The 22176-nt window shown below is 38.5% G+C and overlaps 1 protein-coding gene across 2 annotated transcripts in view; it reads right to left on the reverse strand.

The window, feature by feature from the left end:
* The window catches only part of Scfd1 (sec1 family domain containing 1), a 76035-nt gene that overhangs the window by 46550 nt on the left and 7309 nt on the right, over positions 1–22176 (reverse strand). Inside the window, exons 3-10 of one of the 2 annotated variants that reach the window (XM_055608572.1) lie at positions 20028–20116; positions 17348–17438; positions 12097–12219; positions 10438–10525; positions 8823–8912; positions 6284–6339; positions 5331–5416; positions 4074–4173 (exon numbers count right to left, since the gene is read on the reverse strand). In XM_055608572.1, the coding sequence (XP_055464547.1) occupies positions 4074–4173; positions 5331–5416; positions 6284–6339; positions 8823–8912; positions 10438–10525; positions 12097–12219; positions 17348–17438; positions 20028–20116 (723 nt within the window). The remainder of the gene's footprint in view (positions 1–4073; positions 4174–5330; positions 5417–6283; positions 6340–8822; positions 8913–10437; positions 10526–12096; positions 12220–17347; positions 17439–20027; positions 20117–22176) is intronic. The other variant, XM_055608573.1, reaches the window with a different exon arrangement.

The following is a 22176-nucleotide window of genomic DNA, read 5'->3' on the forward strand; positions in this document are numbered from 1 at the left end:
AACAGCCGTAGAAAACAACAACCAAAGGCTATAATGAGATGAGCATGATGGCTCATTCCTGTAATCCCAGCTCTTTAGGAGACTGAGGCAAAAGGACTGCCATGAGTTCAATGCCAGCCAGGGCTATACAGGAAGACCATGTCTCAAAACAGGGATAGAAAACCTTCACTAAGCAATTAGGATATAAAGGGAAAAAAGTTAATTAGTACCATTATGTAAAAGGACACACAAGAAAGCTGTCTCAATGTTACCAAGATCTACTATATAAATAATTATCAATGGTTTAGATTTTTTTTAGGCAAACAAATGATATAAACACCAAACTTCAACTTTGTTTTCTAACTAGAAGTTTTACTCCATCTTGTGGAGACAAAGGGTATTAATTATGAAGACTTCAGAAACCTGAAAATCCCAAAGCAAGTAGCTTAAAAAAACAAAACAAACAAAAAAAAAATCAAAACAAAACAAAACAAAAATCAATAAATAAGGGTCCGTAAAGACGTCACTGGGTTCTGTTGGGTCTGCCTTGTCTTTCTGAGTTCTGACTCCCCCCCGCCCCTTTTCTGTCTCCCTTCGGATGCTAGCAGGAGCCCAAGGATACTTTTGCTGTCAAATGAGCTCCCCACCATGTGGCTGGTGTTAGGGCAGCTTAACTCTCATGGCATGGCTTTCTTCCTCTCCTTTTCTCCATTCTTCTCTGGGCATTCTCAAAATGTATAGCTCACATTCCCCAGAGGTTTTCCTTTTAAACTAATAAAACTATCCTTGAGCTTAAAAAAAGAATCAACAAACAGTGGCACAGTTATAAGCTGTGGCAATGGGGGAGGGCAGCTGTGTGTTGAGTTCCCCATTGACCTAGGCTATAATGTGAGAATTTGTCTCAAAAAACTAAACAACACATAAAAATTTAAAGAGCTGCAATTAAAATCAGCAAAAATAAGTCACCAAATCTTACGTGTTTTATTATAACCAATCTCTACAAGACTGCACACTTTCTCATATGAAGACAATTTAAGGAAAAATAACCTGGCCACCCATGCACTCCTCTGTGGCTGCCTGTAAGAGCTAGGATTATGAGTGGGAGCCCCCATGTGTGCTTTTACTAATTCAGTAGTGACCACAGAGTGTGTTGTAGGTGACAGGGTGGAAAATAAGGAGTCTAACGAGCATACAGCCTTACTCTTGACTTCATCCCTAGGGCCCAGATTAGCCTTGTTCAGTTACATGCTCCTGTCTTTCTGATGAAATTATGTGCATTTATTTCTTACTTCTCATACTTACAGGGTTTTGCATTTCAATTTCCTACATCTAAGAGAGCCAAGAATGGAAGGAGCCCAAGAATGTTCCAAATTTAACAGCTGGAAAGAATCCCAGCCTGACAATGGTGGGACATGCCTTTAAGCAGAGGCAGGCAGATCTCTGAGTTCAAGGACAGTCAGGACTACACAGTAAAACCCTGTCTTGAAAAACAAAGAAACAAATAAACAAACAAAAACCCCAAAACAACAAAAACAAAAAACGCAAAAAAAAAAGGAAGGAAGACTCCCAAGATATCTCAGTGCTTTAGACAGCTTCAACACCACCACAAACAGGAGAGGAGAGATGATCCCTAAATGGCATGCTTTTACTGAGATGCTAACAGCCTAGTCACTCACCACAGTTTGGGAGCTACTGATAAAGTATGACTAGCGACCACGATGCTCAATGTGCCCACTTTGTACGTCTCTTTACCCCTTGCTCGCTCAGATTTCATCTCCCATTTGTACCCATGCCTGGAAATTCTGCTGTTACAGTCTCTGAAACTCAACATCAAGAAAAACTATTGAATATCTCTGCACACAAATGTGGTTTTTGTTCTCTAATTGCACTCCAAACGGCTACTTCCTTCAGCAGGAGATAATTTTCTTTTACCCTCACACAGCTCTGTCCTGAATTGTCCTGTCTTCTTTGCTATCTCCAAAATGGCTTACTTGGCCTCCTCCCTAAACCCACTCCAGTCTTGAAATGCACTTCACTGGTTAGTAACAGTGGCTCTCAATCAGAGGCAAATATTACTCCTTCCCACCTCTTTTCCCCAGGATACACCTGGTATGATGGGAAAAAACTCTGAGGATTCAAGGCCAGGGATGATGTTAAATATCTTCAAACGCCCAAGAGGCCCCACAACAAAGAGTGGTCCAAATGCTAGTGTCAAGGTCAATATTACTATTTGCTCTGCTGGATAGTCTTATCTCCTACACCATTAAATATTTTCTTAATCACTCCCATTGGTTCACAAAGGTGTGGTAGTTTTTCTTATTTTCTGGATTTCACATATCCTTCTAGCAATCCCTCCCCTTTCCCAACTCTCTAATAAGGAAAAATAAAATTGAAACTAAACTTCTTCTCTTTGCAATCTGTCTTAAACTCATTTCAATCTATTTTGGTCCTAAACTTGTCTCTTCCCCCATTCATTCTCACTTGTCTTTCTTCCTTCTTCCTTAGTTTTTTTGAGACTGCATCTCATGTATCCAAAGCCTTCCTAGAACTTACTGTGTAGCTGAGGATGACCTTGAACTCCTAATTCTCTCACCTCCAACAAAACAGCTGCTGTGACAGTTTAAATGGCTTTTATTCAAATTGGTGTGTGACTTAAGTCAATGATCTATATTTTATTGCTTCCTGTGTCCTCCTTAACCTCATTTCCCTCTACCTGACTCCGGTGCTATTTTACTGTGGCTACGAGGATACCCTGTGATTTTCAAACACACCTGAACCTTTCCACCTAAAATGCTCTGTGCCCATTTGGCTGCATGATTTATACTTTACTCCCTTTGGATCATTGTTACCTGACACTGTGTAAGTGAGGTCTATCTGGTTTTAAAATCTCAGTCCTATTCATCAGCACTTATTCTAGAGTACTTTCTACCTTCATAATGTTTCCTATTTCCTTTGTTTATTGCCTGTCTCTTTTTCCTGAATGCAGTTTCAAGAAGACAGGAATACTTGTGTCTATTTTTGCTAAAGCCTGAGTCCAAAATATCTGTCCATTCATTCAACCTCGAACTTGGCCTCAAGATACACTTTCACGTCTTATTTCTGAGACTGTCTTTGGTTCCTTTTGCCTTCTGTATTGCGAGGAAGCTAACAAGTGTTTCCTCTACATTCTTCCCAGAGTCGTTGGCATAGGACTTGATGTATGTAGAATTGACAGTTTCTACCAATAATCCTAAATGTGATTTATTTAATTAAATGCTTTAGAATATCTTGTTTTTAAAGCAATAAGACTGTTAAAAGTCGGTCAACTAAAATGCTTGTTTTAGAGCCAATGATATGGATTCTCATTATTTGAACTCTCTTTCAGACAGGCTTTCACCTGTGGTGCAGGCTGTCTTTGAACTACATAGCTGAGGCAGGCCTTGAACCTTAAGATTATCCTCCTGCCAGTTTCCAGAGGATTGGGACTATAAAAACGAGCCACTATACTTGGAAAATGCTCTTGCCTCACAGTTTTTCTGACTATAAAATGGGGACTCCAGTGATTTTACTAGGGTTTTGATAGAATTTACTTAGGCATGTTTCCTTTCCACTGCCTTTGAAGGTTGGGGTTTTATTTCTGTATATTATACAATAAACATTTAGCTGATGAGTATGAATATAGACAAATACAAATTTTTAAGAATGCAGTTAAAATTACTTCAGAAAACATCATCTAACATGAAAATACTGCCTTCTTTATACCATTAGATGAAGTTTAGCTGAATCCCAGAGAAAAGGGAGAAATTAGTTTTGTTCTGAGAGAAATTATAATTTTAATTTTTACTTACTTAGCATGAAAAAATTGCTGTTCTTATTTTCCTTCATTGCTTCCTTCCTGTGATGGGAAGGATGTCAACAATGCCACTAATTGACCTCTATTTAAAGACCATAAATTTAGAACTACAAACTTCTCCAGCATCCATAGCACTATTTTTTTAATTAATATTTTTCAATATCATCCCTCTTTATGTCTATAGCCACTATGTTAGTTTAAAATTAAGGAAACTACTGAACTTTTCACATTGCAGTAAGAAATGTGAAACTCCTTCTCTTACCAGCACATCATGTACCAGAGCTTGGTATGTCCACGTGTGGTGTAAAGGCGTTGCCAAATCGATGTTTCTGTCGACAAGGACTAATAAGGGCCTTTGGAAGCTGAAAATGTATGTCAGAATGTTATATAAACTTGACAGCAATGTATACATTTAAAACTTTCTAGTACTTTGCAGTGTGTCATTTTAATATAAACAGCTACAATTAAAACTGTGTAACACTAAACATTTCCACTACAGTCAATTATGATCATTAACCAATGCTTAATGTGAGATGTTAAGTCTTAAAAGGATTTTTTACAGAAAGAGATTTATACAAATATGTACAGAATAATTTCTATAGTCAAAGAAAATGCCCACTGAGTAGTTATTGCTATGGCAAGCATCATTTTTCATATTACGATGAATAGAGGATTTGAGGCCCTCCCTACATATCTACTTTCTTGAATTTGTTTTTATATTTGTAGAAAAAAACATGTAATTTTTAGAATATGAAACTACCAAACATTTGGATAAATTTGTATGAGTTTACTGTTTTCACTGAATCAGACAATACCTATTCCCTTTCTGTTTTTTCAAAAAAAATCTGCACTTTATATCAGAGATGTATTTCTTTATGTCAATAATGTTTACTGTTCTTAAAATTCAAAATTTAGGCTGGGCGGTAGCAGTACACGCCTTTAATCCTAGCACCTGAAAGGCAGAGGTAGGCAGATCTCTGAGTTTGAGGCCAGCTTGGTCTACAGAACCAGTTCCAAGATAACCAGGGTTACACAAAGAAATCCTGTCTCAAAAAAATAAAAACTAACAAACAAAAAAATCAAAATGTACTCTATTATACATAGTGTTTCAGTACTCCTACCCAATAGAAATTGAGCAGTCAGTACCTTTGGTATTACTTGCTTATCCAAATGACAGAGTTTGCAAGATATTAGTATCTTAAATGTGAAAATGAAAACAATAGAAATTTTCACTTATCTTATTATCAAGATTACTGCTAGCTGTAAGAAAATTGCTTTGAACCTTGAAAGCCATGTAATCAGAAAGCATTCTAGAGATAGAAACATACAGAGATATTTCTACCAAAACAAAATAATTTCTATATGGAAGCTATTTATGCTTCAATTTAAGTCAAAACCTTGACTCTGAAGCCAGACCAAAAAGTAAGAAATAGTTCCCTTACGACAAAAGTATTTTTATTACATAAGAAAAACATAAAAACTCTTCTTTTCTTTAGAGTACATTAACAGACATGCCTACCTGAACTGGCCAGTTCCAAGTGGATCACCTGTAAAAAGGCTGTTTCTTGCATCTCTTAGATTCTCCCGAAGTTTCTTATCAAGTTTCTGAAAATAAAATTTTAGATGAACTATGAGTACTTTCTTATAACGTTATGTAGGGAACGCAATATGTTTTAGTTACATAATCAAGAAACTTGGATTTTCTTTACAAAGTGGGAATTCCAAAACCTAGTGTTTTAATTATTTCAATACCATCATAGTTTGTACTTAAGAAAATAAATTTTTAAATAAATGTGCTTCATCCTGTTATCACTGGACTGAAGATAAGCATTCTACAATACGACCGACCCTCTTAAACATGATGAAGTAAAGAAAGGCTGATCTGGATGGGGGTAAGAAAGCAAGACATGTACAGTCCGGAAAGCCCAGATTACAGATGGGAGTATGCGAGAAGGTCAGCTTCCACCAGGGGCTTCTTTGGGCAAATGAGCCCACAAGTATCCGTCTTTCTGTGCCATCCACATGTGTGTGCCGCGTACGCACACGCACGCACGCACGCACGCACACACATGCACACACACACACACTCACACAAAGAGCAATTATTTGGTTTCCCTGATCCCCCTTTTAATCTTTAAAGGAAATTCTCTTTAATTCAACTTCAATACTAAAAATGTGTTTGTTGTTAATGAGTACTTGCCAAAAAAGTTGAATACAGCCTATTTTAGGGGGAAGTTAAGTGTAAAACATGTAAAAGCGCAAGTCACAAAGTGCAGTGAGGACTAGGACAAGCACACAGAATCAGCAATTTTACTCTAGTGCAGAGATATGCATAGAGACAGCCTTTCATTTTGGGGTAATTACCCCAAGGAAAGCCAGTATCTGCATACAGCACTAGAAGGCAGATTCCTTGACAGAGGCAAATGATGCACTTGTGAGAGAGCCATTCGCACATCAGAGGCAAAAACTCACCACGGCCACCATTTCTGCTGCTGTTCCTCTCGAGCATCGGATGATGGGAACAGCACCTATTTTAATGATAAATGTCAGCAATGAGCTTGCCTCTTAACTAAAATGTATACTTTAAATTAGCAGATGTCAAGATGCATCCAATTTCAGGTTAGACACAAAAACTTAAAAATCTGAAGAGTGAAAACAAGGTTTCATAAATTCACATTTCCATAAGAAGTAAAAAGAGCCAGAAGAGGGGCATTTTTATATGACGCTGATCAATGTGACTAATATTTTCAGTGGATGGACTAAATTAGCATTTGAACCTCCTTAAAAGCTTTAAAGGATGACTGTATCCCCTAGTAACAGAACTTAATTTAAATTGGTTCAAAATAAAAGAAAAAGAGCTTAGAGACTACAACAGTTTGGGACTACTTTAAAAAATAATTTAACAGTAAATGACTGTTATCCTTTTGTAGTACCAAGTTAAATGATACAGCAAACATATTCTTCACTAATATGAAGTACCCTTCCCACCATCACATCAACTCGCTGAACCTGGTATCTTTCTTTATGAAGCAGTAAATGACTAATCAAAGGCTACAAGCTCAAACAGAAAAACTTTAAGCATGTTAACAAATAAGGCTGCTTTCTGTGATCTTCCTGTGCTCTAATTACCTACATTATGCACACTTTCATAAAAGTTTCAAATACTTGAAATGTGTAAATTCTGGGTGTGGTGGCTCACACCTGTAATCTCAGCCCTCGGAAAGTTGAGGTAAGAAATTCAAGAATTCAAGACCAGCTAGCCTGGATTACAAGACATCCTGTGCCTCAAAAGAATCACCCCCAACCAAAAATAGCAAAAGGGAAAATACAGAGATTTAGATCTCCACTTGGGCAAGAAGGCTGCAGCACCACTAGAAGGCACGGCGAGACGAGGGAGACTCAAGATGAGCTCAGGTGACACAGGAAGACCCTGGCTCTGAAAACAAACAAGCAAACAGCGGCGGCAACAAACTGATGACATCCGTCAACGGTTCCCTACCTACTGTGTGTGTGTGTGTGTGTGTGTGTGTGTGTGTGTGTGTGTGAAGCAAAAATCGGACATTAGTGAGCCTGTCCTGAAAAGTATTTTCTGTTCATCTTTGTTCCAATCTACTGTCTACTGGTAGTAACAAGAACAAGCCTCAGGCAGGCCACGACCACATCCACAGGCAGAAGGCTAGAGAGTACAGAGGATGGCAGACAGAAAGGCAGATGTGACATGCCTGTTTATGACACAGCTTATACACCTGCAGCTTTCTTACGAGTTAGGACAGTGGAGATGCAGCTCTGCAGGTCCACTGCTTACCTAGCACAGGCCAGGGCTGGACACTGCAAAACTACTCGTCAACCAACCAACACCTGAATTTACTGTAGGGTAGTGAGAACACACGAAAAACTAGATAGAGGGGAAAAAATGGGGATATATGGCCATAGAGAAATAAATAATAAACAGAAAATAATGGGACTTACCGGGTCAAAAACCAAAGACCTGTGTTTCAACCTAAGATATCAACTGGGGGAAGGGATCTCTGAAAGGGAGGAACTCAAATATTTGCACAAATTCTTCTCATACATCTGTCTAAGCCCTATATACACTTCAAATGGTTTCTCTTCTTTTATTTCCACTTGTGAAAGAGAGTTTGTAAATGTATGAGGGGTCATTTAAATAGGTTTTAGGTATGTATAAAATCAAAATTGCAATTAATTTTCTGCAAAGATATATTAGTAAAGTATAAAATCTTATATTAGACAGTAAATACAATGTAGCCAAAGTAAATGTAGATGATTCAGGGACTCGTTAAACTTTAAGACACAATGCATTTTACACCACTTTACATTAAGTTCTGTGTTCTCTGGAAACTTTTGCATTTGCCTTAAAATCTATTATGCACAGACCTTTAAACAGAAGTGTGATTAAAGGCTTTTATGATGGACGCTAAAGACAACTATAAAATAGTCAATAGTAGGTGAGAACCATCAACAAACCACTTAGCCAGTACAATAAGAGGCAATTACCAATGAGATCTAAGGGGTTAACTGAAAGGGTCCACTGATTTGGGTAGTGATGTTTGTCTGTAATCTCAGGACTTGGGAGGCTAGTGAAGGCTACTTAGGAAGACCAGTCTGCGCTTATGAGAACTCAGCTCAAGGGCAAAACAAATCTGAATGCTAACTCACAGGGAATAGCCCTATGCTGTTATTAGAAGCACTTTATTTTATATTATAGAATGCACGCTTTATCTCAACTTTGGAGAAGCTCTCTACATTCAAACACATTACAACAATATTATAGACATATGTAGTGGTAGACACCTTTAATCTTAGCACTTAGGAGGCAGAAGTAGGCTAATCTCTACGGGTTCAAGGCCAGCCTGGTCTACACAGTGAGTTTCAGGACAGTCAGAATTACATAGTGAGACTCTGCCTTTAAAAAAAAAAAAGAAAATTACATATGTGGTATCTCAAAATGAGTTAGGTAATTAGTTGAAGGAACAGACAGATTTAAACTTACCTAATGTAACAAAAAAGCAGAAGAGGCTATCAACAATAGTGTCCATAACAGTTTCCATTTCTGTGTCTGTGATATCTGGCCTATTAATGGCTGAAATAAAGAGGAAAAACCAAGCACTCAAAATTTACATCTTTATGAAACTTCTTGAACATATATAACAATATATAGATACCAACCTGAATTATAAAACAAACATATAACGTGATCAACATAGGAGGAAAGCAGAAACTTACTGGACATATCAAAGTACCTAAGGAAAGTGTATCTAAGCTGAAAGATAGAAATACTAATTTCACCAGGCAGTACAAAATCCAAGGAAACATGCAGCCAGTAAGATGTGCTGACTGTCAGCTAGCCAGAGCGACAGCATGGAAAATACTTTGATGAACATTAGCTCTGGTTCTGTCAATCATCTGGCATGAGTAAAATCTCTCAGAATTCCTTGGGTCTCAACTCCAGCTCCACGTCTATCAACAGGAAACAGCCATAGCAACTGCAAACTGTCCATCAGGAATGCCAACCCGACTGGTAACATCAAGCTTCCTTCTGTCAAATGACCGCCATTTGACCGACAAGACATGTGCTTACTTTATTGGGTAAATATGTCATCAATACATTCAAATATAGAAGTAAAAAGACGAGAATGAAAATTCTACGCGAAGTGTCACTCACTGTATTTGAATGTTTAAGAAACTTCATATTTATTGTTATTTTTAATTACTTAACATTTAGCAGTTTTGTTTAATAGGCTTATAAATTGCCTCGACTGGCTGCATTGCTTTTAAAAGAAACATGATGTAGCAAATGTATAAATGCAATGGTAAGCGCTTGATGGGACATAACAGCAAAGTTTTCTAACTCAGATGTACTGACAAGAAACTCGTCTGCTCAACTTAACTGGCCAAGAAAAAAATTAAAATACTTGTTTTAATTTTTATCAGATTTACAAATAAAATATCTGAGTTTAATTTAAAGGCTTCTGGGTAGCTAGGTTTCAAACACAAGGATAGGTAGTAATTAGTCTGAAAATCAACAAACTGCAAATAGACTTCTGTGAATAACAACTGCCAACAAAAATCTCACACATAAGCCCAGGGATGCTGGAGTAGATATCAGTAAGCTTTTGAAAGGCTGAGACAGGAGGAGCCCAAGGTCTGAGGTCATCTTCGGCTACCCTTGTCTCCAAAACAAAATACATATACTCTTTTAGATGTTTTCATTAATTTCAATAAGAAAATATATTAGAGATCTCAATGAAGCAAAAAGAATGTCATCTTTTCTCACAAGCTCACAACCTGGACCAGAAAAGTACAGACAAGTAAAGTATGTTACTTTTGACCGAAGTACTAGATAATTAACTTTGTCCTGCGTGGAAATACTGTCTTACTTAGCATGAGTGCATCATGTGTGCACGCTGCTCTGGGGATCGCCAGCAGACCAGAGAACTGGTACTTAACTGAATTACAAAATAAATTTACTATGCCTACTGAAAGTATACATATTTAATCTGTGCCTTGCCTTGTTGTAAACAAATCTGGAGTCACTGTTTTCTCCCACTACACCATTCATTTTGTCAAATATTACAATGACTAGTAAACTTTGTGTTTTTACATACCACGATATGAAACAAGCTCCTTATTTTGATTACATAATACAAACATGTCATCTTCCAATGTAATAAAATTGAGATACTGGTCAAAAACCTAGAAACATACAAACAAAATAGTCTTATGAATGAATTTTACAATATAGCGATAGTAAAAATTTAGTTTGGCTGAATCACCAAATCACATAAAAAGGAAAAATTATAATTTGATTAAATTAAATACAAAAAAATTAAAAATCATACCAAGTAGCATGATGCCTACCTACATAAATCATAAAGAGTTAAAATGGGAGCCAGAGAAACAGCTCAATGGCTAAGAGTGCTTGTTTGCTGATCCAGAGATCCTGGGTTCAGGTTCAGACACCCACGTCACGTAGCTTACAAGTCTATGACTTCTGCCCTTTTCTGGCCTCCAGTTACACCCACACATGTGGCATACACACAGACATATAAATAAAAATATGCATTTTTAAAAAGGGGGTTAAAAATAATAAAAACAAAACAAAAATATTTTTAAATTAATGAAAACAAATTTGGGGCAATAAGAAGAGAGACATTTTCAGACACCAAAATTTATGTTTAAAAAGTAAAATTGTGGTTGTGATGGTAATGGATATCACTTTGAAGGAAAACTACAAGCTACAGTTCTCTACTCTGTAACCGCGTGTTAACAACTACACAATAGCTATTTCTACAGCATAATGTTTATGTTACTAGAGTTCTTCACAAGCACAAACTTTAAAAACCTGTCAGGGGCTGGTCAGAAGGCTGAGCTGCTGAGAGGCCAGGCTGTTTTCCCAGACGACCAATTGATTTTCCAGCACCCAAACCAGGTGGCTCACAGTGGCCTCTAACTCCAGCTCCAGGACATCTGACACCCTCTTCTGACCCCCACATGTGTACAAATACACACACAAGTAAAAATTTTAAAGTATTCTAAAAAAAAACTATCTGAAAATTGAAAACAATTCCTTTGACTTTGTGTGAAATTAATGAGAATTTCTAAGCAAAAACACAGAGGAAGAAGCCTTAAAAGTTACTCACAGTAGCAATCGGCCATAACTGAGTCTAAGACGTAGTGAGGGGATATGCAAACGCATGCTTCATCTTTCCTGTCTCTATTCCCTACAGCCTTCATTGGTGTCCTCTCAAAACTCAAGGGCGCACACAACAGCAGGGGGAAGCCAGGGATTTATATGAGAGTGTGCCTGGAACAGAATTGTCAGCTGACTAAGATGTCACTAGAATGCTGGCCTGCTGTACATTTTTATCCTTATAGGCTACTCTGTGTTCTCTTTAGACCTGCTTTCCTAAATAAGAAAAGATTTGGAGAGGACATGGTGATTGACTGTGGTGATTATGGATAAAACAACATCAACGTGAGCACATGCAATATACAACAAAACTGTCAAATTATTTCTAAAATGAACTACAAGGATCCCATAAATCTCAGCCTGAAACAAATCTAAATCTACTTTTCATTTTTGTCTCACAAGTCAGTTCTGGAGTAGTAAATTCTCCTAGCCTGCTATATTTTTCCTAGTGTAAGTTAAACACAATGTAAACAAACTCATCTTCCTAGGCTGTTTTGGTCAGATGTGAACAACCTGGAATTTGAGACACTGTTGAGTTTTACATTAGCAAAGCTCTCAGTCAGACACCTCTTACCTTGGCAACTTGTGTTACTGCACTAGCTGCCAATGCTGCATTTGCAATATCTTCCAGTTTACTTCTTGAAATCGCAGAAATAAAATTTAAATAATAGGATTCATAGAGCTGATTTCGAAGATCCTATAAACATAAGCAACATGTCACTCTTACAGTAGAGAAAGGGTGCCTGAATAAAAAATTCTTAGAACCAAAAGTCAGGCTTTGGAGCATATGACACACATTTAAAAGACGTGATAAATAAATAACAAAACAAACAAATGAAAACTCTATAACAACAAAGTAATGACATGCCAGCTACTCGACCACTGAAATATATCTTAATAATAAATGTTGTTAAAGTATATTATCAACAATATAGCTACAATATAGCACAAAACTGATTTAAACTGGCAAAGTGCAGCTGCCCTAACAATACACAAAAGAGCTGGGTGCGGTGGCACACACCTGTAATGTTAGCACTCTGAGAGGCAGAGGTAGGCAGATCTCTGTGAGTTCAAGGCCAGCCTGGTCTACAGAGCAAGTTCCAGGATAGCCAGGGATACACAGAGAAACCCTGTCTCAGGAGAGCAACAGAACCAAAAAATCTGGGCCCAGGGGTCTTTTATGAGACTGATACTCCAACCAAGGACCATTCATGTAGATAATGTAGAACCCCTGCACAGATGTAGCCCATGGCAGCTCAGTCTCCAAGTGGGTTGGTTCCCTAGTAAGGGGAACAGGGGCTGTTTCTGACATGAACCCAGTGGCTGGCTCTTTGATCACCTCCCCCTGAGGGGGGGAGAGCCTTACCAGGCCACAGAGGAACACAGTGTAGACAGTCCTGATGAGACCTGATAGGCTAGGGTCAGAGGGAAGGGGAGGAGAACTTCCTCTATCAGTGGACTTGGGGAGGGGCGTGGGAAGAGATGAGGGAGGGTGGCATTGGGAGGGACTGAAGGAGGGGCCTACAGCTGGGATACAAAGTGAGTAAGCTGTAATTAATATAAAAAATGAAAATTTAATAAAAAACAAAAAAAACCAAACACACAAAAAGAATACACAAAAGTGTGCAGCACTGTGCAATGTCCCATCAGAAGTGTTTGGCCAGCATGGGCAACTGGCAAAACCTGTTTCAAGTTTTGTTTTTTCTTTTAATCCACAAGTAGCTAATACACTAACATAATTACATGCTTATAATTGGCAGATAATAACATGTACTTTTCTGGTCATATGACACAAGAAGTAATTTCTTCATTGCACACAATGTGTTCATTTAAATACTGACTCTAGCAGATGTTTTTCTTCTTATTCAAAAGCAGAATTTAAGAAATTTCATAAATCAGTTTTTAAATTTTTCTTAGACACTAGGTATACATATCTAAGTATTTCCATGTTATTTAAGATGTCATTTTCATACACATATGTATGTATATAAGATTTAATGTAATCAAAATTTTATGATGTGTGATCCATCTTAAGATATATCTAATTCCATAGATGTTCGGCTGTGAGCTGACGTATGTGCAAGGACAAAGCTCAACTGTTCAGTGGTTTAGCTAAGATTAAAAACAATGCTCATAGAGAAGGATGGATAGAGGAACTGTACTATTGGGAACCATGCCTGTCACTGACAGAGAAAGGTGTTCAAATTTATAAAGTAAAAGGGAAAAACTAGGATGACTCCTATATTAAGAAATCAGAATGGTTTTAGAGGTTGTGTGGTAGGTAGCGAGGAGAGATAAAGCATTACTAAAATAAATGCACACATAAAAGTTCAGTGTGTGTATGTAAACATGCGTGATAGCCTTGTTAGAGTTGAGTGTGTCAAATGTTCAGATTATTATCTACAGAAAATAACCGGGTCCTTAAACAAGTATCTGAATGTGGGGCTTTCTCAGGGAGACTGCAAGATGAGACTGGCCTGCATTCCTGTGTTAGAAATTAAGAAATGGTTAAAGAGTTGCCCACATATCCACAAGGACACAGAACACAAGGTAAGTAAAAAGCCAATTTAATTCCTATATATTTGCAACAAACAATCCTAAAAATGGCATTTAGAAACAGTACCATTTGTTAAAAACAAACAAAAGAACATTAAAGGGGAAAAAGCTAAATACTATAAAAATTATTAAAAGAAATTAACAAAGGTCTAGCTATCCCACATTTGCAGATCAGAAATTTTGATGTTGTTAAGCTTGTAATACTCCAAAATTAATTCACAGCAGTGGTTTTCAAACTGTGGGTCAAGACCCCCTTGGGGGTTGCATATAGATATCAAGTATTAACATTACAATTCACAATAGCAGCAAAATTACAGTTATGAAGTAGAAACGGAAATAATTTTATGGTTGGGGTCAATCACAACATGAAGAACTGAACTGCAGGGTCTCAACATTAGGAAGGTTGAGAACCACCCATCTACAGGTTCACCAAAGTCCCTTTTAAAAACCCAAGATTGTTTTTTGTTTTGTTTTGTGTTGTTGTGTTGTTTTGTTTTTTGCAGAAAGTGACAAATAATCCTAAAATTTACTTGAAAATTCAAAGACTCTGAAAAGTCAAATAATCTTGAAAATAAAGTACTAAATTGGAGGTAACAATTTCTCAATTTTAAAATTCATTTCCAAGAAAGAAACCTCAAGTAATATCTCACTGGGATAGAATAGATGCAGTGAAAATGAGAACAGAATCCAGAGTCCAAAGACTCACCAATTTGATATAGACAGGGCAGCTAAAACCATTCACTGAAGAAATAATATCTTCAAGAAAAAACACTGGATGACTGGGTAGACACGTGAAAAAGAGTCAAGCAGACAACAACCTAACACCATGAATAAAAATCAACTCCAAGTAGACCTAAGGTCTAAATATAAGAGCCAGAATCATAAAACTTGTAAAAAAAAAAACCATGGACTTGGGGTGTTTTTTAAATATGACAACAATAGCTCAGCAAATGAATAAAAACAAACTGGATTTTATCAAAATTAATGATCTTATGTTCCATGGCACTGACAAGAGGGTGAAAAGGCCATGTACAGAATGGGTGAAAGTACTTATCATATACTTGTTAAGTGTCCAGCATAAAAAGAACTCTAAGAAGCTGAGCTTGCCTTTAATCCCAGTATCTGGTAGCTAAACAAGAGGATTACAAAGTGTAGACTAGCCAAGGGTCACAACGGGAGCCCCTGTTTGAAAAAAGAAAGAACACTAAAAAGTATGCTAACAACCCAGTGATTAAAAAGGCAATCCAATTTACAAGTGGGTAAGAGTCAGGTAAGTGCTGCATGCGTCCAATGGTGGAGGGAGCAGATCAGGAGCCCAAGGTCATCTTCGGCTACATGGTGAGTTAAATGCCAGACTTGGGCTACCTGAGACCCTGTCTCAACCTTTTTTTTTTTTTTTAAGAAGTGGGCAAAGGAAGAATTTAAGTAGACACTACAATGGGATTACCACTGTATATCCTTTTAGAAACAATCAAAATGTCAGATAAAGTGCTGATCAGTATATAGAGACACCAACGCTTACACAGCTGGTGGGAAAATGAGACGAGGCCATTACTTTGTCAGTTTCTAAAAAGGCTAAACATGGGGTATCATTCCAATACTTTGAATTCTATTCCTTTATAAAGACAAGAAAAATGAAAACGTGTTCAAACAGAAACTTGTACATGAATGTTTACAGAAGAATTATTCATTACAACCAAAATGTATAAATAAAATTTGACATTTTCATGCAACAGAAGATTATTATACCATAAAAAGAAAGTTCTGATACATGTTTCAAACAGATAAACTCTGAAAACATTAAACTAAGAGAAAGAGACCAGATTACATATTACATTCACATGTAATAGCCTGAATGTATAAATGGAACCCTAGAAACAGAAGAAGGAAAGGGTAGGGATTGGAGATGTGGAGAAGCAAAGTTTCTTTCTGAGGTGGTAAGTATGTTCTAAAGCTGACTATGGCTATGAGAGATACGTTGAAGCAGAGCTGGTATTTAAAAAGATTAGTAAACCCCTTTAACTGGCTCTTTAAAGAATAAAGGGGAAGCTGGAAAAATGAAGCTAATATCAACATAAAGTATATGGCCTTTCTTAGAAGTGGAAATAGGGACTTGATGTGGCAGCTGATAAAATGTCACCTGTGGTTGCCACCAATGCTCTCCTAGCCAATACTTCTCCCCTACTTTTCTTACAAAAATAATACCAATTTTCTTTGTGGTGGTAATAATCTACTTATTAGCAGCCAGTCTTTCTTGCAGCTAATTCTACTCAGTGAGACATAAGGGAGTCCTTTGGGAGTTTCTAGGTCAGACTTTCCAGGTCAAACTCAACAGTCAAGATTGGCAGAGTTCATTTACATATTTCTTACCATAAGCATAGATTTGATGTCTATTGTATACTGGTTACCTTACATTCATAACTCAACATAGACGACAATGTAAGTGACTGATGGTTAAATCTTAGTTGTCAATTTGATGAGGTCTAGAATCATCTGGGGGATGGGCCCCTGGCAAATGAGGTAAGAAGCCCCATTCATTCTTTGGGTTAGAATCCTGGACTATAAGAAGAGGAAAAACCTACCGGGCACATTTACTCCTCTTATATCTTGAAAGCAGTTACAGTGACAGGCTGCCTCAAGCACCTGTTGCTGTGGCTTCCCCACAGAAACTAGAACTTCGAACTATGCGCCAAAACAAAGCCTTCCTTAAGCTGCTGTAGTCAGAGTATTTTACTGTAGCAAGCAGAGAAGAATTAACTGCGACATAAAGAAACTAAGCTTTTGGAGCAGTGAGACAGGGCTGTGCAACTGCACACTTCCTATTCTTAGGCCATAAGGAAAGCAGAACTCTGTGTTTAAAACTAAACAGGCCCTCTATTTGCAAAGTGGTTACTGTTGTTTGTTCTGAGATATGGTCTCACTATGCAGCACGGATGGGCCTCAAAACTGTCATGTAGCCAAGGTCTTCAACCAGGAACCCTCTTGCATTGACCTTGCACACTGGGATCACAGGCAGGCTCCAGTGGGCTCTTCAGTAAGGACAGACGTGCCATTTACTGATACAATACTTCTCCGGCCAAAAAGCATAAACCTACTCTATTAAAATTACAACGCTGGTAAAGGAATTTATGATTCTCCATAATGAGCATCTCATGTTTTTGTTGGTGGTGGTGCTTTTTTTTTTTTTTTAAAAAAGAAAAATGTCTGTCTTGATAGTCAAACAATCAGGTAATTTTAAATTTCACATAAAGTAAGAACCCACTTATCACCTGGCATAGTCTGTCAATATTTTCTTCGGTTGGCATCACGAAGTACACTGCAGGAACATCTGGAATTGGATCTCGGTCAGAGTGCAAAAGGCTGGAAGACAGAAAGAACAACAATAAATCACTCTTCCCCCTCAGATACTTTAAAAAGCTATTAGTCACTTATTTAACCTGGTCTTTTCCTTAGAAAAAGAAAGAAAATTTCACAGCGTTAATATCAGAATTATCCATTTGTAGAACTGTTTCTTTGTATTTTCATTTTTCTCCATTTTACACATATCTGGTATTTCTTATGGCCAGATATTCTCTTTTACAACCATTCTCCTTGAAGAGCAACTAAATGCATTAACAACAACAACAACGTTACTCTCACAGAAATACAAGGGAGAACGGGTGAGGGAAACAGTGGAGCAGGGCTGGCACTGCTGAAAGAGAAGCCGCAACGAAGCACACACGGGCTCGGGAACATGTCAAAATGAAAAGCAAACAGCTGCTCAACCATGTTCATAGCAGCTCTATTTGTAATAGCCAGAAGCTGGAAACAACCCAGATGTCCCTCAATGGAGGAATGGATACAGAAATTGTGGTACATCTACACAATGGAATACTACTCAGCAATTAAACAAGGAAATTATGAAATTTGCAGCAAATGGTGGGAACCAGAAAGGATCACCCTGAGTGAGGTATCCCAGAACCAGAAAGACACATACTGTAAGTGTGGATATTAGACATATAACATAGGATACTAAACATACTAAAATCTAGACTCCTGAAGAAGCTAAACAACAAAGAAGACCCTAGGGAAGATGCCCAATCCTCATTCAGAAAGACAAATGCGATAGACATTGGAAGCAGGAGAAGACAGGAAACAGGGCAGGAGCCTTCCACAGAGGACCTCTGAAAGACTACTGATCAAGGTATCGAAGCAGAGGCTGAGACTTAAGCCAAACTTTGGGCAGAGTACAGGCAATCTTTTGAAAGGGGGAGATATAAAGGAGACCAACAGAGCCAAAACAAAAACAAAACCTGAGCTCTTGGGGGGCCCTGCAGAGACTGATACTCCAATCAAGAACCGTGCATGGAGAGGATCTAAAACCCCTGCTCAGATGTAGTCCACAGACTCAGTCTCCAAGTATGTTCCCTAGTTAGGGGAGCAGGGACTTTCTCTGGTATGAACTCAGTGGCAGGCTCTCTGATCACCACCCCCAGGTGTTGGGGTGCAGCCTTGCCAGGCCACAGAGGAAGACAATGTAACCAGTCCTGATAAACTAGGGTCAAACAGAAGGGGAGGAGGACCTCCCCTATCAGTGGATTAGGGAAGGGACATAGGGAGAAGAGGGAGGAAGGGTGGGATTGGGAGGAGAAGAGGGAGGGAGACACAACAGCATACAAATCGAATAAATTGTAATAAATGATAATAATAAAGCAAATTTTAAAGTAAAATAAGAGAGATCCTCACAGCCTAGTACCTAATCCTATATGGTGCTTTCTATCTTCTGCGTGATGCTGTGGATGGGATCCAGGAACTTGCCCATGCTCAGCACACATTTTTACAGCTGAGCTATATCCCCAATCCCATTTTGATCAATCTGCTGCTTCCTAAATGAATGCACAGGAGATCATCGAAGAATCTCAAAGATGACATGCTGAAGCTTTGTCTTGGTGATTCTGGAAGTATTTTCATTTAACCATCTCAATTTCACATAAAATATCTGGCACTGTCATATACTTGTATAATGCATATGATAGGAAATATGGTAGCATTCTAGGTGCAGAACTCTTGAGTCATCTCTATAATCCACAAGAATGAAAGGGGCTCATGCTGCCAGTGGAGATGCATGTAGAAACCTCCCATATATCCATATATCCAGATGTCACTCCCAGCAACGAGGACTATATGGTGGCAGCCACAGGCTACTTTGTGTGTTGTTTGCCCAACTGCCTACATGGTATTACCACAATTCTAGAAATGTGTGGTTATTATCGCCTTCAAATTGGTCTAAACTAGCTTGCAGTGCATAAAATAACTGATAAGGTCTATCCAGGCAGAGGTCAGGCCTGTCAGGGATTGTCCATGCTCTGGTGACAATAGTGCTGTGCTTCCTCTACTCTCAAACCAGCAGTCTGGCCTGTTACCCTTACATCAATGCGGAGTTAGACCTCAATTCTACTTGTCACTGCTACTAAGCCACCATGAGTCGTCAGAGAAGCAGCATAACGTAGTCGGCAAACAACATGGCCAAAGCTCTGTTGGCAACCAGTTGTCCAACTATGTGGCCATCACATTTTCAACAGTACAGTCTATTTAATAGGAACATAAAGAAGTTAATGCTTAGTAGTCAAGACAGCAAAGACTTGATGGCCATTTCTTCATTTAGTCAGTTAAGATGCTCACATTACTAATAAACTACTTCCAAGTCTTTTAATGTATGCTTAAATTAGGCAAAATCCTTTTAGAGACTGAAGAGTGCCAAACAGCACTAGTTCGTTTCTTGAAAGATCAATCAAGTCTACTGGGAAAATGAAAAAATACTTAAATTCTGAAATCATATAGCCTCGAAGTTAGGGACTATAACCTAACTTTAATTTTCTCTGCAAACAAATTTTGACTTTTAAGGTGACCAGAGAAACTTTCCTCAATAAATTTGAGAGTAAACCACTGTCAGAACTACGTTGAACTCACAGATGCAGAGTGATCCCCATGTCTCTCAGCTCCCTCACAGACAGCAGAGGAGAGATGATATCTTGGCCGAATCTGTCATAAATGAGGACCTTTAAAAAAGTGGTTTAAATGTCATTGTTAATGAGCTACCAACTGAGAACCCACACTAAGATAACGCTGCAATGAATTTTATTTAGTAATCATTATATTGAATTCTTATCCACGTTCAGTTTAGTATTTCCAGTAGTATCCAAACGCTCATCCACATAGTTATATATTATTTAAAATATTATCAGTTAGTATTAAATAAAACAACTATTTCTCAAATTTCTTATAAAATATTCTAAGTTTAAAAATCAGACTACAATCTGAGTGTGGTGATGCACACCCATAGTCCCAGCACTCAGGGAAGGAGAGGCAGGCAGATCTCTGTGAGTTTGATGCCAGCCTGGTCTACAAAATGAGTCTGTGACAGCCAGGGTTGCACAGAGAAACCCTATCTTGAAAAAAAACCAAAACCAAATCATACTGCAAAGTCTTTTTTTTAAATTTTTTTCTTTATTAATTACACTTTATTCACTTTGTATCCCCCCAGTGGTTCCCTCCCACCTCCCGTCCCAATCCCTTCCCTTCTCCACCCTCTGCATGCATGCCCCTCCCCAAGTCCACTGATAGGGGAGGACTTCTTTTCCTTCCTTCTGATCCTAGTCTATTAGCTCTCATCAGGAGTGGCTGCGTTGTCTTCTTCTGTGGCCTGGTAATGCTGCTTCGCTCTCAGGGGGAGGCAATTAAAGAGCAGGCCAATCAGTTCATGTCAGAGACAGTCCCTGTTCCTATTACAATGGAACCCACTTGGATACTGAACTGCCATGGGCTACATTTGTGCAGGGGTCTTAGGTTATCTCCATGCATAGTCCTTGGTTGGAATAGCAGTCTCAGGAAAGACCACTGTGCTCAGATTTTTTGGTTTTGTTGCTCTCCTTGTGGAGTTCCTGTCCTCTCCAGATCTTACTGTTTCCCACTTCTTTCCTAAGATTCCCTGCACTCTGCCCAAAGGTTGCCCATAAGTCTCAGCATCTACATTGATAGTGTGCAGGGCAGAGCTTTTCAGAGGTCCTCTGTGTCAGGCTCCTGACTTGTTCCCTCTTTTCTCCTTCTTCTGATGTCCAGCCTCTTTGCCTTTCTGGATAGGAATTGAGCATTTTAGCAAGAGTCCTTCCTCTTGATTAGTTTCTTTAGGTGTACAGATTTTAGTAGGTTTATCCTGCATTATATGTCTATATGAGTGAGTATATACCGTGTGCATCTTTCTGCTTCTGGGACAGCTCACTCAGGATGATCTTTTCCAGATCCCACCATTTACCTGCAAATGTCACGATTTCCTTATTTTTTATTCTAATAGCCAGAAGCTGGAAACAGCCCAGATGCTCCTCAGTCGAGGAATGGATGCACAAATTGTGGTATATCTACACAATGGAATATTACTCAGCAATAAAAAACAAGGAAATCATGAAATTTGCAAAGTCTTTATTTTAACATTTAATAAAAAAAACTCTGAACATACAGCAAATTCATTCTTGCTTTTCTTTTTTTTCTAGTGCATATATACCCTTTCTAAGAAAAGCTAGAGATGAAATAAAAACTTAGCTCCCTTTAAAACTAAAATATGGGGCTGGAGAGATGGTTCTATGGTAAGCACGGTCTGCTCTTCAGAGGACCTAGGTTTGATTCATAACACCCACATGGCAGTTCACAACCACCTGAAAATTTAGTTCCAGGGGATCTGTGCTGGCTGGTTTGTGTAAACTTGACACAAGCTGGAGTCATCAGAAGGGAAAGAGCCTCAGCTGAGGAAAGGCCTCCATGAAGTCCAGCTGTAGGGTATTTTCTCAATTAGTGTTCAATGGGGTAGGACCTAGCCAATGTGTGTGGGGGGGGTGCAACCCCTGGGCTGGTGGTCCTGGGTTCTTGAAGAAAGCAGGAAGAGGAAGCCATAGAAAGCAAACCAGTCAGCAGCACTCCTTCATGGCTTCTGCATCAGCTCCTGCTCTGTTTGAGTTCCCACCCTGACTTCCTAAAATAGTGAACAGCAGTATTTCCCCCTCCTTGCTTTCTGTTCACAGTATTTCAGCACAGTAATGGAAACCCTAAGACAGGAAACAACACCCTT

Source organism: Psammomys obesus, unplaced genomic scaffold (genome assembly GCF_907164565.1).
Source record: "Psammomys obesus unplaced genomic scaffold, mPsaObe1.curated_primary_1811, whole genome shotgun sequence".
NCBI classification, from domain to species: domain Eukaryota; kingdom Metazoa; phylum Chordata; class Mammalia; order Rodentia; family Muridae; genus Psammomys; species Psammomys obesus.